The following is a 21237-nucleotide window of genomic DNA, read 5'->3' on the forward strand; positions in this document are numbered from 1 at the left end:
TTTCTTTGATACTATTCCTGTTGATATTGAGCTGCTAATAATGTCCACCCAACAACAGCCCTCTCTTTCACCTTTTGTGACCTGTTTGTTTGACCAGGGCTTTCCTTAACACCTATTCCCATTTTCTCTCCATCCTCTCATTCTTTGCCCCTTTCTTTCAATCTGGGTACTTCTTTTTGTTAAGTTTATTGGTGATGTGTCAGCTATTATCAATTGTATCTGTGACTACCTGATGGGTTCAAGGCCAGTGGTAGTTTCATTGTTGGATTTTTTTCCTTGCTGGCTCACCTTTGTTGAGGATCAATGGATAACAAACGTTATGTCAGAGGGAATTGTTTTCATATTTCTTTCCTTACTTCCACTTCTTACCCTGTTTCTTTTTTTTCTCCTCAAGATCCTGTGACCTTTCAGTATTTCTCAGATGCTGTATAGGATTAGCTTTCACAGCAAGCTATAAAATAGGTTCACCATCCCTTACAAAGGTTCACTCCTGTCTTGTCATGGTCCCCAAGAAAACTGGGAATTGGTAATTGATTATCGATTTGTTGCACTTCATTTACTTCACCACAAACTCAAAGTTCAGTATAGAGCCCTTTCTTACCCTGAGATGGGTGTTTTTTCTAGACTTGTGAATGACAAAAATTGGCCTCTCCAATGCCTTTCTCCACATACCCACAGTCCTTAAATCTGAACTTTATCTTTGGTTTGCTCTTTTCAGGGTGGTTTACCATTTTCAGGGTCTTCCCTTTGGATTTGCCTCAGCTCTGTATGTCTTTTATCTTGTCATTTAAGCCTTTGCTTGTCGTATTCATAAGCTGTTGTTGTAGTTTCATTCCAAAAGGAATCAACCAATTACTCCAACATTCTTCTGTGGCAGCTTAATTATCACAACTCTATTGTGATAATTCATAATCAACCACCAATGAGGAATCTGATTCAGAGATCTTTGTTTCTGGAATTTGGATCTTCTGTACTAAGCCCAGGCTCATCACATTCTTCCTCTTGCATGTCTTATCATCTTTTTTGTCTGGATCAGATCTATTTCATGGAGCAGTCATTAGATCCTTTTGTTTTCAGAGACCTTTGTTTCCTTTGGAGGCATTCACCACATGTCTTAATATAAAATTGCCTCTTTTTTGGTAATCTTTCCTGCATGCACAGGCTTTGATTGTTGATGTCTTCAGCTAGGATTGGTCTTGCAGATACCTTTATGTGTACCCTCCTATCCATTGTCTTCTTAAGGTATTTTCTCTGGCACATTCCACTCCTTGTTGTGTACTTTTAATTATACTCCCTTGGCCAGCACAACAATGGTTTCAAAGGCGTAGTGTATATTCCACTTACCCCATGTCTGTCTTCCACTGTTTTCCTCCCTTTTACATCAGCCTTGATCCTCTCCCTCTTCATTTCAAGCTACCAATCCTATATCTTTATGCCTTGCTTTTGCCAGATCCTTAGCAAGGAGATCTGGCTTTATACGTTTGGGTTACCTACCTGTTATCTACTTTCATTCATTCATCTTCCATAAAAGTTTACTAGTGTAAGTAGAAGGTCTTTTCTTGTTTGCTTGCTAGCAGGGAATTTCCTGTCACTCAGCCTTCAATTGCTCATGTGGCAGAATTTCTCACCTGGCTCTGTGACTGTGGATTTTAGTCTCTTCAGTTTCCAGATATAAAGCAGCTCTCTCCCACTTCTTCTGTTTCTCCACACACCATAGGGTTTTTATTTCTCCTATTCTCACCTTGCTAATGTTTTCCTTCCAGATATAGAGGCCACCCAGGTACCTTCTCCTTTCAGATTGGGACGTTAATGTGGTGGTCCTCCATACCCTGAATCACTCTCCATTTGAACCACTTGTACTCCCTGTTTCATTTGTCTTTTAAAACCTATTTTTTCTCCTTTGGCCTGCAAACTTTGCCAATCTGATTTATTTGCAGTTGACATTTTGCATATGCTTTATCATCCTACCTATCTTTTCATTTATTATGATTTTTCCTTTCTGTCCAAGATGGTGGTGATTTTAGAAGGTTCTTACTCCTTTTCTTATATTTCTCCACCTCTGTCTCTCATCTGTACCCTCATCTGAACATCAGCAGACTGCTGTATGTTGTCAGGGCTCTATGGTACACTATTGTATGTACAGCTGCCCTTCAGGGTACATGCAACTTTCATTTTTTTTGCAATTTTGTCTTTTACCCGTAGCCATGCTCTAGACTTTGGTTCAACTTTAACTTGCAAATTTTATTCCTTTTCGTCTTTCTTCCTTCTTTTTCACATGGATCTAAGTCTGTGGTGAATAGTGCTTGACAAGGTATTCTTTATTTTAAAATCAGCACTGCAAGTTGTGTTAATTTCAGCTCACTCATCCATGGCTTCACACAGTGACCACAGAGATGGGGTGTTCTATGAGATTACTTGAAGGTTATCTTCCACCATAACACCCATGGACTGCATACATAAAGCAGAAGGGGATAGCTGCCCATTTCTGTTATGCCTTGAGTAAATAATTTGGTGTGGTCTGATTTTCAAAATAGGTTATCGTGATCATTCTTTGCACTGTCTTCAATGACGATGCTCCTCTGGGCTCTGCATTGCATTCCAACTCCCCTTCTTTAAGTGAGGTACAGAAATCCTCTCCACTTTCTAGTTCCAAGTCAATGGGGTGCTTGATCATGGGGGTATCCTCCTGAAAGGGTTCCTCTAAACCTTTGACTATAATTATTCAGGCAAGTGTAAGGTGGTGGTGTTCTGCAGGTGTAGATGCAATGTGGCTTCAGTAAGAGTTGATTTGTACCCTTTCTTATGGATGTGGCTTCCTGATACTATTTGCATTATTACAGGAGTTGATCTGTTACTTTCCTGGAGAATGTGGCCTCCTTATACTATTTACATATTCAACAATATTCAAAGCACTGGAGTTTATACATCACCTTACACAAACTGACATGGCCTCCTGTCACCAAATCATTTGACCTCCTGTTACACATTCCATACCACCTGGAGTTGAGCTATTGCACGTGCAGTTCATTCCTTTTGATTGGGAGCCCTCATCCTTCCTTCATATGGATGCTGGTTTCCAGTGTTGAGGTGTTGGATTCAAATGAACCAATCAACGTAAGTCCTCACATAAGTTGAATTTATCTTCTAGATGCAGGATGCCAGTCCTGGATCGATAAAAAGGGCATTCCTCCTTGTGTAGTTCCCAGAAATTGGAATAGATCTAAATCCCTAGTTTTTGATTTGGTGGCAGAAACAATGTGGATCCCATCCTACCTTCATGTGGATGTTCATAACCAATAGAGGAGGTTTTGGATGTAGTTGACTTGCCAAGTATGGTGTGATGCACCCTAGCTGCTCTACACTTTGAAATTTCCACCCTTGTGTTTTATGAATTATCCACAAAGGTGAAGAGTATACTTGGCTCAGAAGTGGTGTAGTTCCCCTTCTCTGATCTCCAGATCTCCTTTCTCATTATCAGAGCTATCCTTCTGAAGCTTTCTGGGGTGCTTCTGTTATTCCATTGTATCAGTCCCTCCTCCTTAATGTTGGATTCTAGATAATCTTGTGAAAGGAGAAAAGTACTGTGTCAGAAGGTATAATTTGCCTTTACTGAAAACATATTTCCAATAGGTACTTACTGCCCATCCTTCCACTTTACTTCTCCAGTGCACACATCTTCTGCCACACTTTGAAGTAAAGATTTGACAGAAGGGTGTAGAGGGAAGCACATGCATAATGTAAGCATACTATGCTGCTATTGGTTAATAAATTATGCATTATAATTTTCATGAGAGACACAATGGAATTTACTAATTCCAACAAGGAGAGAGTTGAGGCTTGTGACATGCTTAAAGATAAAAGTTTGTATATAGAAGGAAGCACTGAATGAGAACAGTTAATCTTGTGAAAGGAGGTATCTATCTATTGGAAATATATTTTCAGTATAGGGAAATTATAACATCTGTTGTACACACAAAATTAGGTATGTTATTAAAATATTTGTACTCAAACTATACCTGTGAATTAATTCCATCAATTTGATTCAGATTCTTGACAAGTCAGAGTTTAAGATGATATTTATGAAAATAATAAGAATACTTTTGTTCTTCATAAAAGTCAAATATTTCATTTCCATAATTTCTGTGCGTTCTCTAATGGATATCTTCAATTATTTCAGTATCCCTATATATTGTACCTGTGTTTACTCTTCTCCGTGAGCTGTCACTAAATCGGCATTGTAGTGTAATAACAACAGTTGATAATGCTGTGACATTATTTGCATAATACTGTGTTGGATGGCACTGTGTAGAAGATCATGACACATAGACTTTGACCCCAGAATTTTTTTTTACAATTTTATATGATATTCTGAACTCTTATGGTTGTTTTCATGCTGTTTATTATGTCATCATTATTTCAGTTAGCAGGCTTATATAAGCAAAAGTTTACGTTAACAATAAAAACGAGATGAAAATAAAGTATTTCTGTTTATAGATGAAAGACCATGTGGTTCAGTTTGCTTTATTTTTCTTACAGTTGACAGAGGACTACCTTTGCTTAGAGCTATAATATAACTCTGAGTTTCAGTTATGAATTTCTAAGTTGCAAAATCATCACAAAATTTTCATGAACAGAAAAGGGGAACTGGGGTTTATGAATTCTTTATCTCCACATCTAACCAAATGAAATGAAAACTAATTAACCCTTAAAACTATGGCCATTATCAGTTGATGTTGTTCTGTACAACATTCCTGCTTTTTAAGGGTTAAGATGATTTTATAAAAGATAGATAAGTCTTAGACCAAGCATATTTGTTTTTGTGGCATGATTCATGCAGTTCAAAGTTAGGTACATCATGTTTGTATAAAGCTTGCAACTTAGTATAAAAATGTAAATCATAATTTTGAAAAACCATATGATGAAATTTATGACTTTTGAAATGTCATCCTCTACACTTGTGTTTCTACAACAGACAGTTGCCATTCATTCAAATAGGTTTCATCACATATGAGTCAAGTTGTATTTACATAGTATGTTGGAGGGTACTTTATAATACTTGCATATAAAATTTATAAACATTTTTTAAATCAAAATAAGTATTAGTATTAATACAGTTATTGTTTTTAAATAGTAATAAAGTCTCTGTTGATTTTTATTCAAACGTATTGTAATTGCATAAGTTTGATCTTCTGAAAGCTTTATTTTCATTTTTTTTACTGGTTTTACAGCATTTTGGGGGGCCGTAAATACAAATGGATGAAATTATTCTAATATATAAAATATTAACATGCTTTTATTTCCTTTTGCTAGTTATAAACATTTCTGTGGATTTTGAGATTGTACCACATGGTAGCTGCATTTGCTGTTCTTTAGGCTTTTCATAAAGAGGTTTTTAGATAAGAATTTAAAAACAATTCAATATGTTTTTAAAAGTAAGTCATATAAAATAATTCAGTGAAAAGCACCAGATGGATGAGGAATAATTAATATCTTTCTGTCTTCATAATATTTACTAGGTAATATGACTTATTTTATTGTATTTTATAGAAGTGTACTAAAACAGCTAACTTTGATCACCTTGTTTTTTTGTATTCTGTGTACTAAGTTTAATATTATATAATATGTAAAAAGGTTTTAACTGTGATAATTTTCATAAATCAGCCATTTGTTTCTCAGTGCCAAAGAAGTGAAAATACCTACATAAGTTTTTATGCTCATTCATAATTTTGAATAATTAATACTCGAAGTTAGTTATGTAGATTAAAACAAATCATTAACTTAATAATGTGACCAATTTAATATATAGATCTGAGTAGGAGCATGTAATGTCATAAAATAAAACTTATGATGATTAGAAAGTAATGATTCATCAGTTCTTACTAAACAGTTATTTAGAAAAAAGAAGAATCGGGGAATGAAGAAAATGTTGTGTTTGAGAACAGTAGAGTTCAGATCATCCAATTTGAAAGAAAATGTAGGCATAATTTGTACTGAGAATTGAAAAAAGATGAACAACATTGGAAAAATTGAGAGTATTATTTTACAGAAATTAAAAATATAGACAACCTTTTAGGGCATGAGGTTTAATTATGAAAAATAAACAATAGAGATATAAATAATATTTCATAAGCTGAAACAAAATACCTTTTAATTTTCATAAAGAAGTTTGGTGAAATCATTTTTCTAAGAGAAAAGTCTGAATATTCTCCAACAAAGAATTAAATATCCACATAATTTTATAAAATAAATAAAATTGTTGAAGTATCTGAATTTACTGATTTGAATGCTTTAAAATATGGAATAATATTCTGAGTTACTGGAAACTTAAGTGAAATTATGTCAGGTATATCTACAAAGAAAAAGAAGGCTTTAAACAAACATGTGGGTGTAAAATGATTGCTTTGAAAACGAACTAAGTTTTCATTTTTATTTTAATAAATTGCAGCTTTTTTTTACTAATGGTGTTTGAATATTCAAATAAATAAAATATTCATGAGGTTATTTTTTTGAAATAAGTTACTAAATTTGTCATTCTTTTCAAATTGTTAACAAAAATAATAAGTAATGAAATAAAAATTGTATATTACTATAAGCTAAAGATTTATAAATAAAAAATACTATTCTAAATGTAAGAGCAAATTCTTTGGAGGTATATTCTAAATGATAAATTAGTTATGATTTTATGGATAATTAGAAACTTTTTGTTGGCCAATATAAATAAAATTTGTTTTATAATTTAGGTGGATCTCATGTTTTTTTCAAGGCAATTTCTTTACATCAAATTATCTTCTACAGTTTTGCTTTTATAATTGTTCAATTTTAATTAAGTTGTCATTTTAATTTGGCAAAATTTAGGAAGAGTTAGATACTAATGGGGCTATGAATTATTTTTATTATTATTGTTATAAGAATGAAGCTTTTATGCATATAAGTGGGTATGAGACTCAAAGGTACTTGCAATGATGGTTTTGCACAGTGCAATTATCTTCAGGAATTTTTCTAACATTTATTATAACCATGCAAAACCAAGTATTGCATTTTGTTTTGAACTGAATTAACATAATGTATTTATATATCTATTCCACATTGGTAATACAAATACCAGAAGAATTTAGTTTTTAAATTTTGTTTCATTGAAATCTATTTCTTTTTATTAAGGTTTTAATATAGTTTAAATAGAAAATAATAATAAACTGAACAACACTAATTCTAGGAAACATAATTCAGTGTACATTAGAGCATAATAGGAAAAGTGTTGTATATATTTACTTTAATTTTACTTGCATGGCTGTATATTATGTTTTATTGTTATTTTGTGAAATAAATGTCTGTAAACTGAAATTAATTCTGATCAATATTTAATATGAAATTTGTTTGTATGCTTAGCTGTAGTAGGGCTGTTTTTTTAGACCAAATATTAGACACAAAGGGGATATAAAAGAAGCAAGGTCTGAAAATTAAGACAATGAAAATGAGTACTATGAACAAAGAAATATTATAGAAGGATATATTATGATTCTTATTATCTTTTTCTAGTAAATGAATATTTGTTGAAACTTTTGATATTTAAATGCTCAGATATTTATTAATTTATATTTGAATATATATTTAACTGAAAAGCAGTCTAAGATGGCAGGAAAAATAAAGCTTTTGGAGTAATGTAAATTGTTAATAAGTTGTTATAGTTTCATCTGAATGAAGTAATTTGAAGTTTTTCTATTTACATATGTGTGAATAGTTAATTTTAGTGTAATTATGTTTCTAGAGTATAATATATTTTCATGCACATGTGATAGCTTGTTAATTATTGAAATAAATTATAGGATACATTCCATTAGTCAATCTCCTATGTGCCATTCTGATCATTTATGTTTTGTTTTGAAAATCAATTTTTTTTGTATTAGTCTGTATGTTTTGTAAAAAGTACTTGCAAAATATGCATATTTTATAGGTTTAAATTTTTAAGCTTTATTTGTCATAAAGTTTGAATCACCTTGTTAAATGGATAGTTTTACCTTGTGTTTTTAAGGAAGAAAAGCTTAATAGTAATAGGAGTGATTCTTTTCAGTTTCATACAGAAAATTAAAAATTTAATTATAGATGATGTAGAATTTAATTATTACTTCTACTCTTTGCTCTTGTTAGCTCATCATGCTATTTTTCTAATTATTGTTAACAAAAGAGATTAATCTAGCCAGCTATCAGATTTTTATCTTTATCTGCTTTCTAGTATTAACTTTCTGAATTATTTTTCTATATATTATAAGTCATTTAAACTGGCCAATGAAAAGAAGTCACTGTAACAGTAATCATTATATGCTACTTGGCAAGATTAATCATTTTTATTAACAATAATCTGACAGAAGGAATAAAGCATTATGTTGAAACTGTTATATAATTTAGTTGTAGATAAATAAAGCAAATGAAGCATAAAAGATTTGCAAATTATTAAACTAAATATATAAACTCTTCATTTGACAAAAATCTCAATTAGTTTTTAAGTGCATAGATATGTAATAACATATTAAGGTTGAGAATGTTATATTAAAATAATTTTGGAGCATCAGTACATCATTATATTTCATATCACCATATGCAGTGATGCTCTATTTGATGATTGTGCATCTTGACAATAGCAATTAGCATAATTTCCATTGCAAGAAGCTTCACTGTAAGAATTTCCTTTTCAAAGTGTGCACACCTTCCCTATGTGCTTTCCATTAACCATCTTCTGTAAGAGAACAATTGTTTCACAGTACTCATTATGACAGTCTGATTCCACAGTAATCAACTTCACTAGTTTGTAAAGAATGCCATGAACACCCATTTTATTTTCCAACTGTTTGAGGTATGCAACAGTTTAATGAATGTGCTGTGGAAGCAGTTTGTTGCTTTTCCAGACAGAAACTCTTCTAGACTGTGTTGAATACTGTTGTCTGGAGTACATATATGGATAGCATTTGCCATTGATTTTTTTGTTTATACATTCTTATTTATTACAAGAACTGCATTTTTTTTTTTTTTTTGCCACAGCTGAAGTGTAAATTGTTGCAAATCTCTCTCTGAGTGGTAGTGGTGTTACCAGTTTATCATTTTTAATATAATTAAATAGAAAGTATATCCCCTGCTTGGTAATTCTGATTTCTCAACCTGATCATATCTTTATGATCTGAGCATTTAAGTATTTTTGGTAAAATAAGCTGTTACATACCAATACAAGGCAGTTCATACTACTTGTATAATGCCAGACAGTGTCAAAATCTTCTTATGATACATTCTGTTCCACTGTAACTGTATTGACAGTGATTGTCACATGAATTGCTGCAGAATTATTCTCGTATAACTCACTGGAATGTCTGTATATGTTCAGAAGTGATTGGGGAATTCAGCTAAATCAGAGTAAAACATTTAGATAGATCAGATAGGGTTTAGCACTTTCTTATCCATTGGGAATGCATTGTTGAATTTATCAATCAGAGCAATAATTTGTATTTTATAGTGTATTTCTACTGAAGTATCATAATTGTGACAGATAAAATAGTTGCTTTTAGAGGTAGAAAGATTATATTGAAATATTGTGTTTAAAGTAAATTATATCACTGCTTCAGTAGAGTAACTAAAAATGAAAATATTTTTCCTGTGATTTAAAGTTTATTTAAATTAATCTTATCAGCAGTTATTTTCCATTGATTTTGTTTATTTTTTGTAAAACATGTATCAGAAGTTTGACTGAACAGTCACTTTTTTTCTAAGAGCATTGTGTTTGTGTTTCCAAGTGAAAAGAATCAGTAAAAATGGAATATTGTCATTAGTTTTCTTTTTGGCTATTGCACTTTATGGATTTTATTTTAATAGATTCTTGCATGATTGGTTTTAAGTTTTTGCAGCATTATTATTGATGCTGCATTTTTTTTTTAACATTATCAGCATTCCATAAAGACATTTACAATAACAAGGAATTGTCTCCTTTGGCTATTCCTGTTCTTTCACCTGATGGTATGTGATATTTACATCTTATATTTGGTTATTTGTTTCACAGTCTTTCTGTTTTTACATGTTAATACTTCTGATTATATTGAATATTTATTTGTGTTTTACAGAACAACTTGAAGGGAGTTCCTTTTGGGGGAATATTTATTTATTCTTTTTGTTACTTCTGCTGTAATTCCTGCCAAACATTTCAACATTTTTGTGTGTATTTACATAAAAAACTATAGCAGTAAAGATTGAACTTGATGTTTTGGTTATTGTTGCCAATTATAATAAAATAATGACTTCATTCATATAGAAAAGAAATAAGATATGAAAAAGAAATATTTAGTGGCTAACATACAAGTAGATATTTTAGTCGATGATGTAATTTCCATAGTACTTATTTTACTGAAGATATGGCTACTGTACTATTAGCCTATTTGACATAACCTAGGGTTAAGTTCAAATAAGACTCGTACATCGATCTTGTCTGCTTATATACAGTTGTGGCAAATCATATTAACCATGTATATGTCATCTTTTAAAATATAATTTTTATATGTTTGTATTCAAATCATATTGAAAGCTATAAATGTGGCTTAGTTTTGCCACCATAATTAGTGTAATATAATGTTTACATTTTAAACTACATATATTTTAATGTGTGTCTGTATGTATAAATTTATTTTGTATCAGCTACTGCTATCAAAATAGATTAATTTCAGGTTTAAATTAGTTGTAATGATTTTAATTTAATTGTATTAGAAGGGTATGGAGTGTTTTTGTTTAATATATTTTTTGTTTTCTTGTTTTGTGTTGCAGATATATTAATGCATGTAATTCAGAATACTTATTTTTATTTATCAATATTTAGTAAAAATATTGTCTCTATTGTTTACTTCAAAGAAAAAAATTCAGTATATAATGTTAATAATATAAAAACAAAGTATGTTTTAATTTACATGTATTATTTATAGGTTTCCAAAAATGCTAAAGATGTGACCAAGTGATTTAGATTGGGCAGCATAATTTAGAGACTTTCCTCTCAATATGATATTTCTGAGTTAACTGATATACAATGGAGAAATCATCTTGTGTAACATGACAATACTAAGTTATATTAGATAAGCAAGTAGTTTCTGTAATTAACCACCTTATTTTTGGATGCCCAGATGAAGAGGCAGTAGTTACGGGAAGCTCAAACCTCATAAATGAAACCACTGCCAATAGCCACAAAAAAGAAGCAGAAACTAATCCCAGGAAAGAGAAGTCTGTTCTTCAGGCCAAGCTTACCAAACTAGCTATTCAGATTGGCTATGGAGGTAAAGTGCATATGTTTTCCAGAACCCATAGTTCTTGTGCAAAATCTTTGTATTTTTTAGTTTCTGATGATTTGTGAATTGTTTTGAATTTCCAAACTGATTATTCATCTTTCAGAATAAATTGGTTGATTTTGATTCTAATTTTAACAGTGTTCATGGGCATAGATTTCATCTTAATTCTTTGAATTATGGAAAACTTTATCCAAACTAAAAATTAAGATTTTTTTGTTTTGGCTAAACCAGGGAGTGTTATTAGTTGATGTCTTGGAATAAAAGACAGTTTAATGTAGATATTTTTAATTTATTTATTTTCTGAATGAATATTTCATGATTGTTTAGTTTTGCTAATAACAAAAGAGTTTGAAGAAATATGTTAAATGTTATGACAAGTTTAATTATGAAACTCAGTATGAGTCATACATTGTGTGTATAGCTCATTGATGCTGAGATTATAGAACATTGCAAGAAATTTATTTATGTCTGGGATATATGAGGAGTAGATGATTTTGTAATAAACATGTAAATAGTATGAGATGATCAGAAAACAGCAGACAGGCAGTGGCAGAACGTACGAGAAACGAAGTAAAGTCACATAATAGAGAAAGAAGACCTAATGGTTAATGTAGGTTCATTGGTTGGTATATATTAGGGTGAGACTAACACTTTCACTTACCACCAACAAGTCATAGACTCCTACTGTAGGAGAATCGTAAGCCCAACAATAATATTCGTATTATTCAACCTACTAACAATATACCATTACTATATATAGCATTGAGAAAAATAAGCCTTTATTATTTTGACAGTTGATTACGTGTATGTTGTACATTGTAGTACTAACCAAGATAATAATTAATTTTTGGATACATGTGCTTTTAGTAACTTAAGTATACTTTGTAACTTTATCAGGGTTGGTCTTACCTTTTTTATGTGTAGTTGTTTTTGATGTTTTCAGTTTAAATGATTAGAATAATGTAGATTTGAGATGAAAATTTAATGATGGGAGTAGCATTGTGTTTGACAGCCCATAAAGCCCAGGTCATTTTTTCTTGGATTAGGCCATGGCCTACTTACATGTTTGTTTGTTGGTGAACGTGTTCTGACACCTGCTTGTAGCCTATATCTATTTCTTCCTGTTCCTGACCAAATTTATAGTAAATATAATGATTTACTTGTGGTTTTAGTATGTTGCATTCTTGTCAATTTATATTCAGGCTTTGATATATGACTTTGTTTCATTGTATTACTGTAATCAGTCTGTCAAGTTTTGAATATGTTTTGCATGCAACTTGTGAATTTAATACTTTTTTGTTTCTTTCTACTGCTGCTATAGATAATCATTGGTTGGTTGGTGTTTATTTGCACAAAGCAACTGTGCCATGAATAATGTTTTATTTATTATTATCTGATAGTAACTTGTTTATATCCATTTTCTTCTGCTTCCTAATATATTGCTCTACAATACCATTTTATTTTTTTTTGTTAGGGACTGCTTCTTAATTACAACGACCAGACAGCCACAGATTGAAAGAATGTGTCTGTATTGGTGGTGGTATTTTTGGATATGAGTGAATAATTTTATTTTATAATCAAGAAATATATATGCCGTCTAGTGAAAGAAGTGCAGTTTTATTAATAGCTAGTTCATTACATGTTTAACTTGCTGGATACAAGTAAAACCTTTATAAAAATTGTTCTCCAACAACTTTTAATAAAGAATTGCTGTGTTTCATAAATCAAGATTTTGAGGTCTAGTTGTGGTGACAAGTCTTATATTTATAACCAGAATTCAAAGTATATGTGGTATACGTGTATTTTGAAAACTTGTGATTTTACTGCATTAATTCTATGTTCTGAACACAATAATTTATCATTAAAATATGTTCTGGCTTCCAACTTCAGTTATAGATACATTATCTTCATTCTCTAATCAGAGTAATCTTTATAGTAAATTTTCAGGTGTAATATTTTCTAAGCAGGTCCTAAATGATCTTATATTAAACATATTCTGAGAATACACTTGTGGTTTTATTTTAATTACCTTCATGTTCTATGATGATGATCTGTATGATAAAAACATTTCTAGGTATTTAACTTGTAGTTTTAGGGTGTTATCCTCTATGTGTTTTATTCTTCAGGATGATCTTTTGTTAAATGTTTTTAACTTATGATTAACTATTTTTGATAAACTTGAAACATAGTAGTGTGACTTTATTCCTTTGATATTAATGCACTGTTATTAGTAAACAAAGTACTTGCTTATCAGTCTTAGTATTTAGGGAAATACTTACTTTAAGATTTAAGTAAGAAAGACATAAAATTATGTGTAAATAATTCAGCAAGACATAACTGCATCACTTTTAGAGAAATTGAAATTACAGTGAATGATGTTTTCTGTAAGGTTTCTTCATTACCAGCTAAGTATGTATCTTAAAAATTGAGTATAATAAAAAATCTGAAGGATTAAATAAATTTGTTAATTATTATAATGCTTACACTTTTGTAAAGTAAAATACATGTTAATGATGATAAAATATATGGCATGTTTGTTTAACACTCTCTACAAAAGTGTAGCTGTTACTTTAACATTGTAATAAATATTTATTAGAGTATGTAAGTATCTAAAAAAAATCTGGTTTTATGACATTAGATATAAATACCACATGATGACACAAATGAGCTCAGTTTTATTTTCAATAAAAAATTATTTGTTAGTTGTATTTTTAAAGAAAATTTCTTCATTCTGTTTACAGATTTCTATAAAATTGTTATATTGGGATTAAATTATTCCTGAACATTAAAGTTATTCCAGCAAAAAATATTTACTTAAAAAAGGTGTGTAACATACATTTATGTTTATTTTGTAGGTTCTACAATTGCTATGCTTACTGTAATCATCCTTGTAATACGATTTGTCATAAAAACATTTGTCATCAAAGGCAGGCCATGGTCAGCCTACTATACCCAATTTTTTGTCAAGTTTTTCATCATTGGTGTTACTGTCCTTGTTGTAGCAGTTCCTGAAGGTCTTCCATTAGCTGTTACACTTGCTTTGGCTTATTCTGTAAAGGTGAGATATATAATGAAAACCTTTTTACAATAGCTCTGACATAATTCTGTAATTAGGATGCAAACATTGTTTTTCTTTTAAGTTTGCATTGATTTACTCTTTACTGGCAGTTGTTGAAAACAGACTTTTGAAATTTAACATTTGACTGCAGTCAGTTAATGCTGAAACCCTGGTGAACAGGTAGATACTTGTATGAAGAAAAATTATTTTACAGATCCAACTGAAAGAAAAATCTGTTATTGAATAACATCAATTTTGTGTACTTAATTTTTTACATTTAAAACATTATAGTAATGTAATTTTAATTTGTTTACTGGACTGTACTTATATTCTTTGGTATGGAAAAGGTATTCTGAAATTATCTTGAAGTCCAGTTCTTGTTCCATCACAACTGGCCTCCTAATATTAAAATTTGAAAAATAATATTGTCTTTGCTATGACTGCAATAAAAATAATGAATATAATAATAATAAAAATCAACCTAGTGGTAGTAGTAAAATTGAGTGGACTTGGTGATAATGTTAAATCATTAATAAGACATTTTATTTCCAAATTTAAATGGGCAGTATTTTATGGCTCTTTGCATTAGTTGTAATTTAAAATCATAAGAATCTTGATAATATAAATATATTTTAAAGTTCCTTATGAGAAAAGTGTGAAAATCAAACTTGTTCAGTAAAAATTATGAACTATTAATTAGTAAATACTATCCAAATATTAACTTATTTTCAGGAACAACCATTTTAAATAAACAAATATTGCATTTCAGAAATGGTAAAAAAATTGATGTTAATGAAGTAATATTCATAATTCAGAAGTGGAGAAATTGAGCTTTAAGAAGTACAAAGTTAAGGGTTAGATTTATGTAATATTTGTAGTTCATTTGTATACTTTTATAAAGATAATAAAAAAATAATAATTTTTTGGACAGAAATATTTGTGTATATTAGGTCTTCAATATTTTCAGATCTTGGAGTCAGATGTGCCTAACCTAAGTTCATTACTGTGTGTACTGGGAAGTGGGGACTACACTATTTTTTTTTCACTCCAGATATTCCCAAAATAATATCCCATTACATTTCTAGTCAATAATTTACATATTTTTGAGAAATTATTCCCCAGAAATTAATTTGGGTTGCAAATGTGCAGATATTGCATGATATCTGGGGTTTTTGTGTGCAGAATCTGGCATACATTCAAATTGTGAGCCATAGTTCAAACCTAGGCTTGACTCTTATATTTTTAGTTGTTAAGACAGGAATACAAAACATTTTTAGCTTGGTTAATTGTATTTGATTAGTGATTAGAGATGTAGTATAAAAAACATACAAAACACACATTAGCATTTCTTAAAAGCTTCACTCAGTCTAGGTTGTTGTCTGCTGTTCTGTGCTGTATAACAGGCATCCTTTAACCACAGATTCATATTCAGGTTATGTTGGGATGCTGCCCAGTTACACATTGTCTTCTTCCCTACAGATAATTGGTATTTTCAGTCTGTTTTAACAAAAGCTTTTTCCTAATAATTTCCAAGCATAGTTTTGTGCTAATTTTTTATTTATTTTTCACAGGTGTTGATAGGATGTGAATACACTTCTGTGTCTATAGCAGAAAAAAAGCTGAAATTTAAGAGCTCTTTATACCTATGTTACTAATGAAATTGAACTAAAATTGAAGTTAGCAATCAAAATAGGAAGTATTATAGGAGAAAGAAGTGAACTGTACTTGTGTGACTTGTGAATTTTGGAGAAATCATGCATGGCTGACCAACACTTGGCTTTTTTTTATTATGATTGTGACAAGTGATATAATTTTTCATGGTAATGTGATTAAACAGTAGTAAATAAATTCTAATTTGAAGCAAGGAGCTTAAATTTATTGAAATGTTTTATTTGGATTAATCAATGGGCAAACTAGTAACATACACTAGTGCCTTGATTAACCACTGTTGTTCAGTTATCCACAATTTTTTGCTTTTGCTGGACCAGTGCAGTTAATTGAGACACCAGTGCATATTCATCTTCTTTCACAGCAAACCACATGCTAATGATTACATGGTATCAACAACCACTTGATAGTATTGCCTAACTGAACTGCCTTTGGTCCAGGCTGAATCTAAATGTGTGCACTGATTGGTTGAATTGAAAGAAGAAAGGAAAACAGAATTGGATGAAATTTAGTAATGTTTTCTACAGCCACAGCACCTAAAGAAATGCTGAATCTGCTATTAAAATCCTAGAAACAAAATTTGACATAGGACTAAAAGAATGTGAAAATAGTTGTGGACTTCCCAAGACTCCTGAACTGTTCTAGATTTGAGTTCTGTTTAGCACAGCTCTATATACTAATAAAATTTGAGAAATATTTGGCACCATGACGACCTGTCACCCAGAATTTGTCAAGGCATGACATACATTGTAGTCATTTGTTTGATTTTCAAAAAAGTAAATAAATCTTGTAGCAGTCCATTTATTATATTGCACAAGGAAGAGGTTGAGACACAGTTTTCTATACTGTATGCTAATGTACTTGAAATTGTAAAAAAATATTTTATTAGCATACTTGGTGTACCAAATAAACTGGGAAAAAGTTAATGTTCACTTTCACCACATTTATTACTTTGGCTAAAAGGGTTAGTGTGCAGTTTCATGACACTCAACATTCTGGCTAGTATGAAAGATCATTAAACAGTTCTACCACTTTCTTTGTTTTAGTTATTAACAAACTTGGTAAATAGTTTCACTACATTCACAGTTCTCACTAATAGAAGGATTGATATTCCTAAATTTACTCTAAATATAGTAAGATGAAGTGAACTTTAACAGGAAACTTGTGATTCTGTCTGATAAAGGAATTTTATGCTTCATTAGACTACTAGGAATTAAAAATGGTGTTACAGCATCACCCATACTAGGTTGTAAAAGATTTTAATAAGCTAATTCCAAAAATTTATTTTTAATTTTTTGTTCCATAACTACCATTTGAGCTGGATTAGAATATATTAGTCATTTATATTGATTAGTTATAAGTACACTGAATAGTATAAAATTTTAATTTAGTATTTTTTATGCTAGCTGATAGAGAATTTGTTTGGTTTATGTCAAGCACTTGCTTCTTGCATCTTCATAAAATTTTGAGGAATTTGAGCTTCCTTTATTACTATTATCATTATTATTCACTAGCAGAAGTACTGCTGTAAAACGTGGCTGTTTGTATCATTCCTCATTCTAAAAAAACATGAACACATTCTAAAAAAGGTACTTTTCTGTGAAGCACTGCAGAGATAAAGCATTCAGATTTTTTTCTTTAGTCACATGTAACTCATTTCATCAAAATGATTCAGTGTACAGAGATCTCAGTTTTCACAAATTTTACTCATATAAACTTTAATGTTGTGTATCTATTCTATCCTATATTGAAAAAATTTTTTTTTGAGAATTATGACTTTTAGCACTACATTTAAAAATTACACCAATAAAGACATAATCAAACCTTCACGTACAGCCATAGTAAGTCATGTTCTTGTTCTGAGAAAAATAATTTAAAATTGTGTGCTATTATAAAGAAGTGGTTGTTGCATATACCATAGTTATTCTTATTGTCTGTCATGAATACCCAAAATGTGAATTGTTTTTTAAAGACTGTTGTTTGTAGTGCCATTCCAAAGATGACACCACATTGAATTTATTTTTCAGTACATAGATAGATACATATATAAATGAAATGTCCATTATTGTAGAAAGTATTTTATTAAGACAAGACCTGAATTTATATTGTTTCAATATATTTTCCACAGTAAAACATAAGCATTATTTTTGGTTGCTGATGTTTAACATTTAGGTAGTTATTCAGCAAAAAATTGTCAAAAATTAATTTTTTTACTACTAATGACAGAATTGGAGTGTAAGCAATCTGTGTATACAGGTTGTCTTGTTACAGTGCTTTAGCATTTTAGGAATATATCAGATTTATCATTACATGCTTCTTCTTTTATAAAATTTAAACACCACTGTAACAAAAATATTCTATTTATGTAGAAAATGATGAAAGACAATAATCTTGTTCGACATTTGGATGCATGTGAAACTATGGGGAATGCCACTGCCATCTGTTCTGATAAAACAGGCACCTTAACTACTAATCGCATGACTGTTGTCCAAAGTTACATAGGTGGTAAGTTGGGAAAATTGGAAATTATACATCTGAGAAGTACATTTGTCATGAACACATGGTGAAACTGGAAAAAAAGGAGCATTTATATCAAGATTTGTGAAAACAATTGTATAATTGAATTTTTGATTTCATGAAATTAATAATCAATGTTTATTCTGCTACTATGAGATTTCATAAGCCTTAATTTTTTTCGATATACAGTTGTAAGAACTGTGGGAGTAAAATCATTTTAGGGATATTGAATTTATGATTGAAACATTTTGAGCTTTATGTAAATTTTGAAATTTATAATCATTAGCCATTATTCCTAAAGTTACTCATAACATTAATTTTGTTAGGGGTAATTTTTTCAGAATTATCTTTGTTAGGAAATTCTGTTCTTCTGTAGATAATTTTTGTTTTGGCAGAAATGGCTTGTTTCTGGCATTCTATTTGGAATGATGAAAATAACAGTATTTTGAAGGTTATCCTCTATGAAACTTTTATAAATATTATGTATGTATTATTCTTTAAAAAGTAATTATTTAGGATATTGTATGAATAAATATTTTTTTTTATGTTGAAAGCATTTTGTAGAAGGCATATTGTCAGCCTCATATCAAACTTGTGTTTCAATAACAAATCTGTTTAGATTATGTGGGAAAAAATTGTTTTATTCCAGTGTTTATGACATTTACAGTCCCATATGGATTTTTAATGATAATTTTTTGTACTTTTGGTTAGATATATTTCCCAAAATATATTATATAAAATTCATGTTCAGATATTATCTTTGTAATGGTACATTTTGTGAATTTTATATTTAGACATCTTCCTTGTACAAGGCATTTTATTAAATGTTAGCTTAAGGGTCATTTTGCTTAAGAACTTGTGGTCATGCATCATTCTCAAAATGACAAATTATATAATTTTGTGATCAAATATTGTTCTTCAGAAGGTACATTTTAGGGAATGTAAGGTCACATGCCTCTTTTAAAAGCTTTTTTTTTCTGGTACATGTGTTACAAAATTTATGGGTAAATGCTTTGTAGAGCTACATTTCATTTGTTTCCACAGTCAGATAGTTCTAAAAGTACTTTGGTGAAATGTAGAGTGAAATATCATTCTTGTAAAGATAATTCATGTAATTTTATAAAATATAATCCTTATAAAGTCCAAAATAATTAATATATCATTATTTTCTTATTAAATAAAACTTAAGCTTGTTAATATGTAAATGAAAAATGACTTTTTTGATTTCTATACTTTAAAGGTGTTCATTATAAAACATCACCAAAGTATGATGACCTTTCCCCAGACATTGCAGAGAAAATTCTTTATGGAATTTCAGTTAATTCTGGTTACACTTCTCGTATTTTGGTGAGTATTTCCTGTTTACATTAGTATGTAAGTGGAATATAAAAAAATATAATACTTTTCACATTTAATATGCATTCTGGTAGCTCAGCAGTAAATCTGAGTGCTTGCATTACTAGAAATCAGGTTTCAGTACTCATGGTGGTCATAACACGTATAACACATTTTTTTGTTTTGTGCTTAACCAAAACAGACAAGCAAGTGCATTTAAGGTAAAGTTAATACATGAAGTAAAGGTAGATATTTCATAATTTTTAAGAAATGTTAATGTTAATCTATTACAGATTTTTAATTTGTAAAAATAATAACTCTTAAAAATAAAAAAATTGTAATAATTATGGTTTAAAGCCTGATAGAAATACAAAATTGTATTGAAGTAGGGAATAAACTTGGTATATTTTTATTAATCAGCTGCTGTAAGTAATTTTTAGAAAAGGTTTAAAAGTGGTATCGTTATGATTAATGTGAAGAGTTTTATATTGTCATTAGGGAAGGAAGCTGATTATTGAATTTGCTCATTTAATTTTTCAAAAACAGTTTATATTTGTGTGAAATATGTACATACCAATACTCTCAGAACTATGCAAGAGATAGTTACAAACTTTTCAAAGCAGTTAGAAAGTTTACAAGTACAAGATATTTTTCAAAGTAGAATTAAGTTTAGTTTTTTTCAAAATCTATGTGTCCAGTTGTCTCAAATATCAACTAGTAAGTGTATTTTTAATTCATAATTTTTTTTAGATATTATCATTATTTTTTATTTTAGGAATTTTTGAATTTGGTAAATAAAATATAGTTCAAATAAATAAATTAATACAAATATGAGTACTCATGTTAAAAGCCTATATAGTTACTTTAAATATAAATTTTTTCTCAGACATAGCTGTTTTACTTAGATGACTTAGCTTTTTACTTACCGTGTAAAAGTGGATGTATTTGTAGGGCTGTTTACAGAATTTTTATTAAAAATGACAGAACCATGCTAGTAGTTTCATATTACAGTTTTACAAGCATCAAATATTTCTGAATTTATTTGTACTTTCATTCTTTGAGCAATAGAATATAATTCTGATTTCAGTATCTTGCCTTCATTCACAAAAAAGGTTTCTCAATTAATACTGTCCTCTATTGCCACAGATTTTTTCACTTTGTTTATCTACATGCAAATAATCAAATAGCAACCCTCCATCAATAGAAATGCAACACTACCCCTATTGTAACTAGCACCCTCCCTAACAATGTATCTGTTAATCACTTTTCTTACTGTACAGATATGTTTGTTTTCACCTGCAGATTAAGTATTATATTCATGCATTTTTACTTCCAAATGTTTTCTTGTTTTAA

The 21237-nt window shown here is 29.9% G+C and overlaps 1 protein-coding gene across 16 annotated transcripts in view; it reads left to right on the plus strand.

Moving 5' to 3' along the window:
- The window catches only part of LOC143253153 (plasma membrane calcium-transporting ATPase 2-like), a 212120-nt gene that overhangs the window by 120932 nt on the left and 69951 nt on the right, over nt 1-21237 (plus strand). For 15 of the 16 annotated variants that reach the window (XM_076506512.1, XM_076506513.1, XM_076506514.1 and 12 more), the window contains 5 exons: nt 9928-9996; nt 11145-11294; nt 14162-14364; nt 18402-18537; nt 19790-19896. In XM_076506512.1, the coding sequence (XP_076362627.1) occupies nt 9928-9996; nt 11145-11294; nt 14162-14364; nt 18402-18537; nt 19790-19896 (665 nt within the window). The remainder of the gene's footprint in view (nt 1-9927; nt 9997-11144; nt 11295-14161; nt 14365-18401; nt 18538-19789; nt 19897-21237) is intronic. The other variant, XM_076506499.1, reaches the window with a different exon arrangement.

This window comes from Tachypleus tridentatus, chromosome 6 (assembly GCF_004210375.1).
Source record: "Tachypleus tridentatus isolate NWPU-2018 chromosome 6, ASM421037v1, whole genome shotgun sequence".
Lineage (NCBI taxonomy): Eukaryota > Metazoa > Arthropoda > Merostomata > Xiphosura > Limulidae > Tachypleus > Tachypleus tridentatus.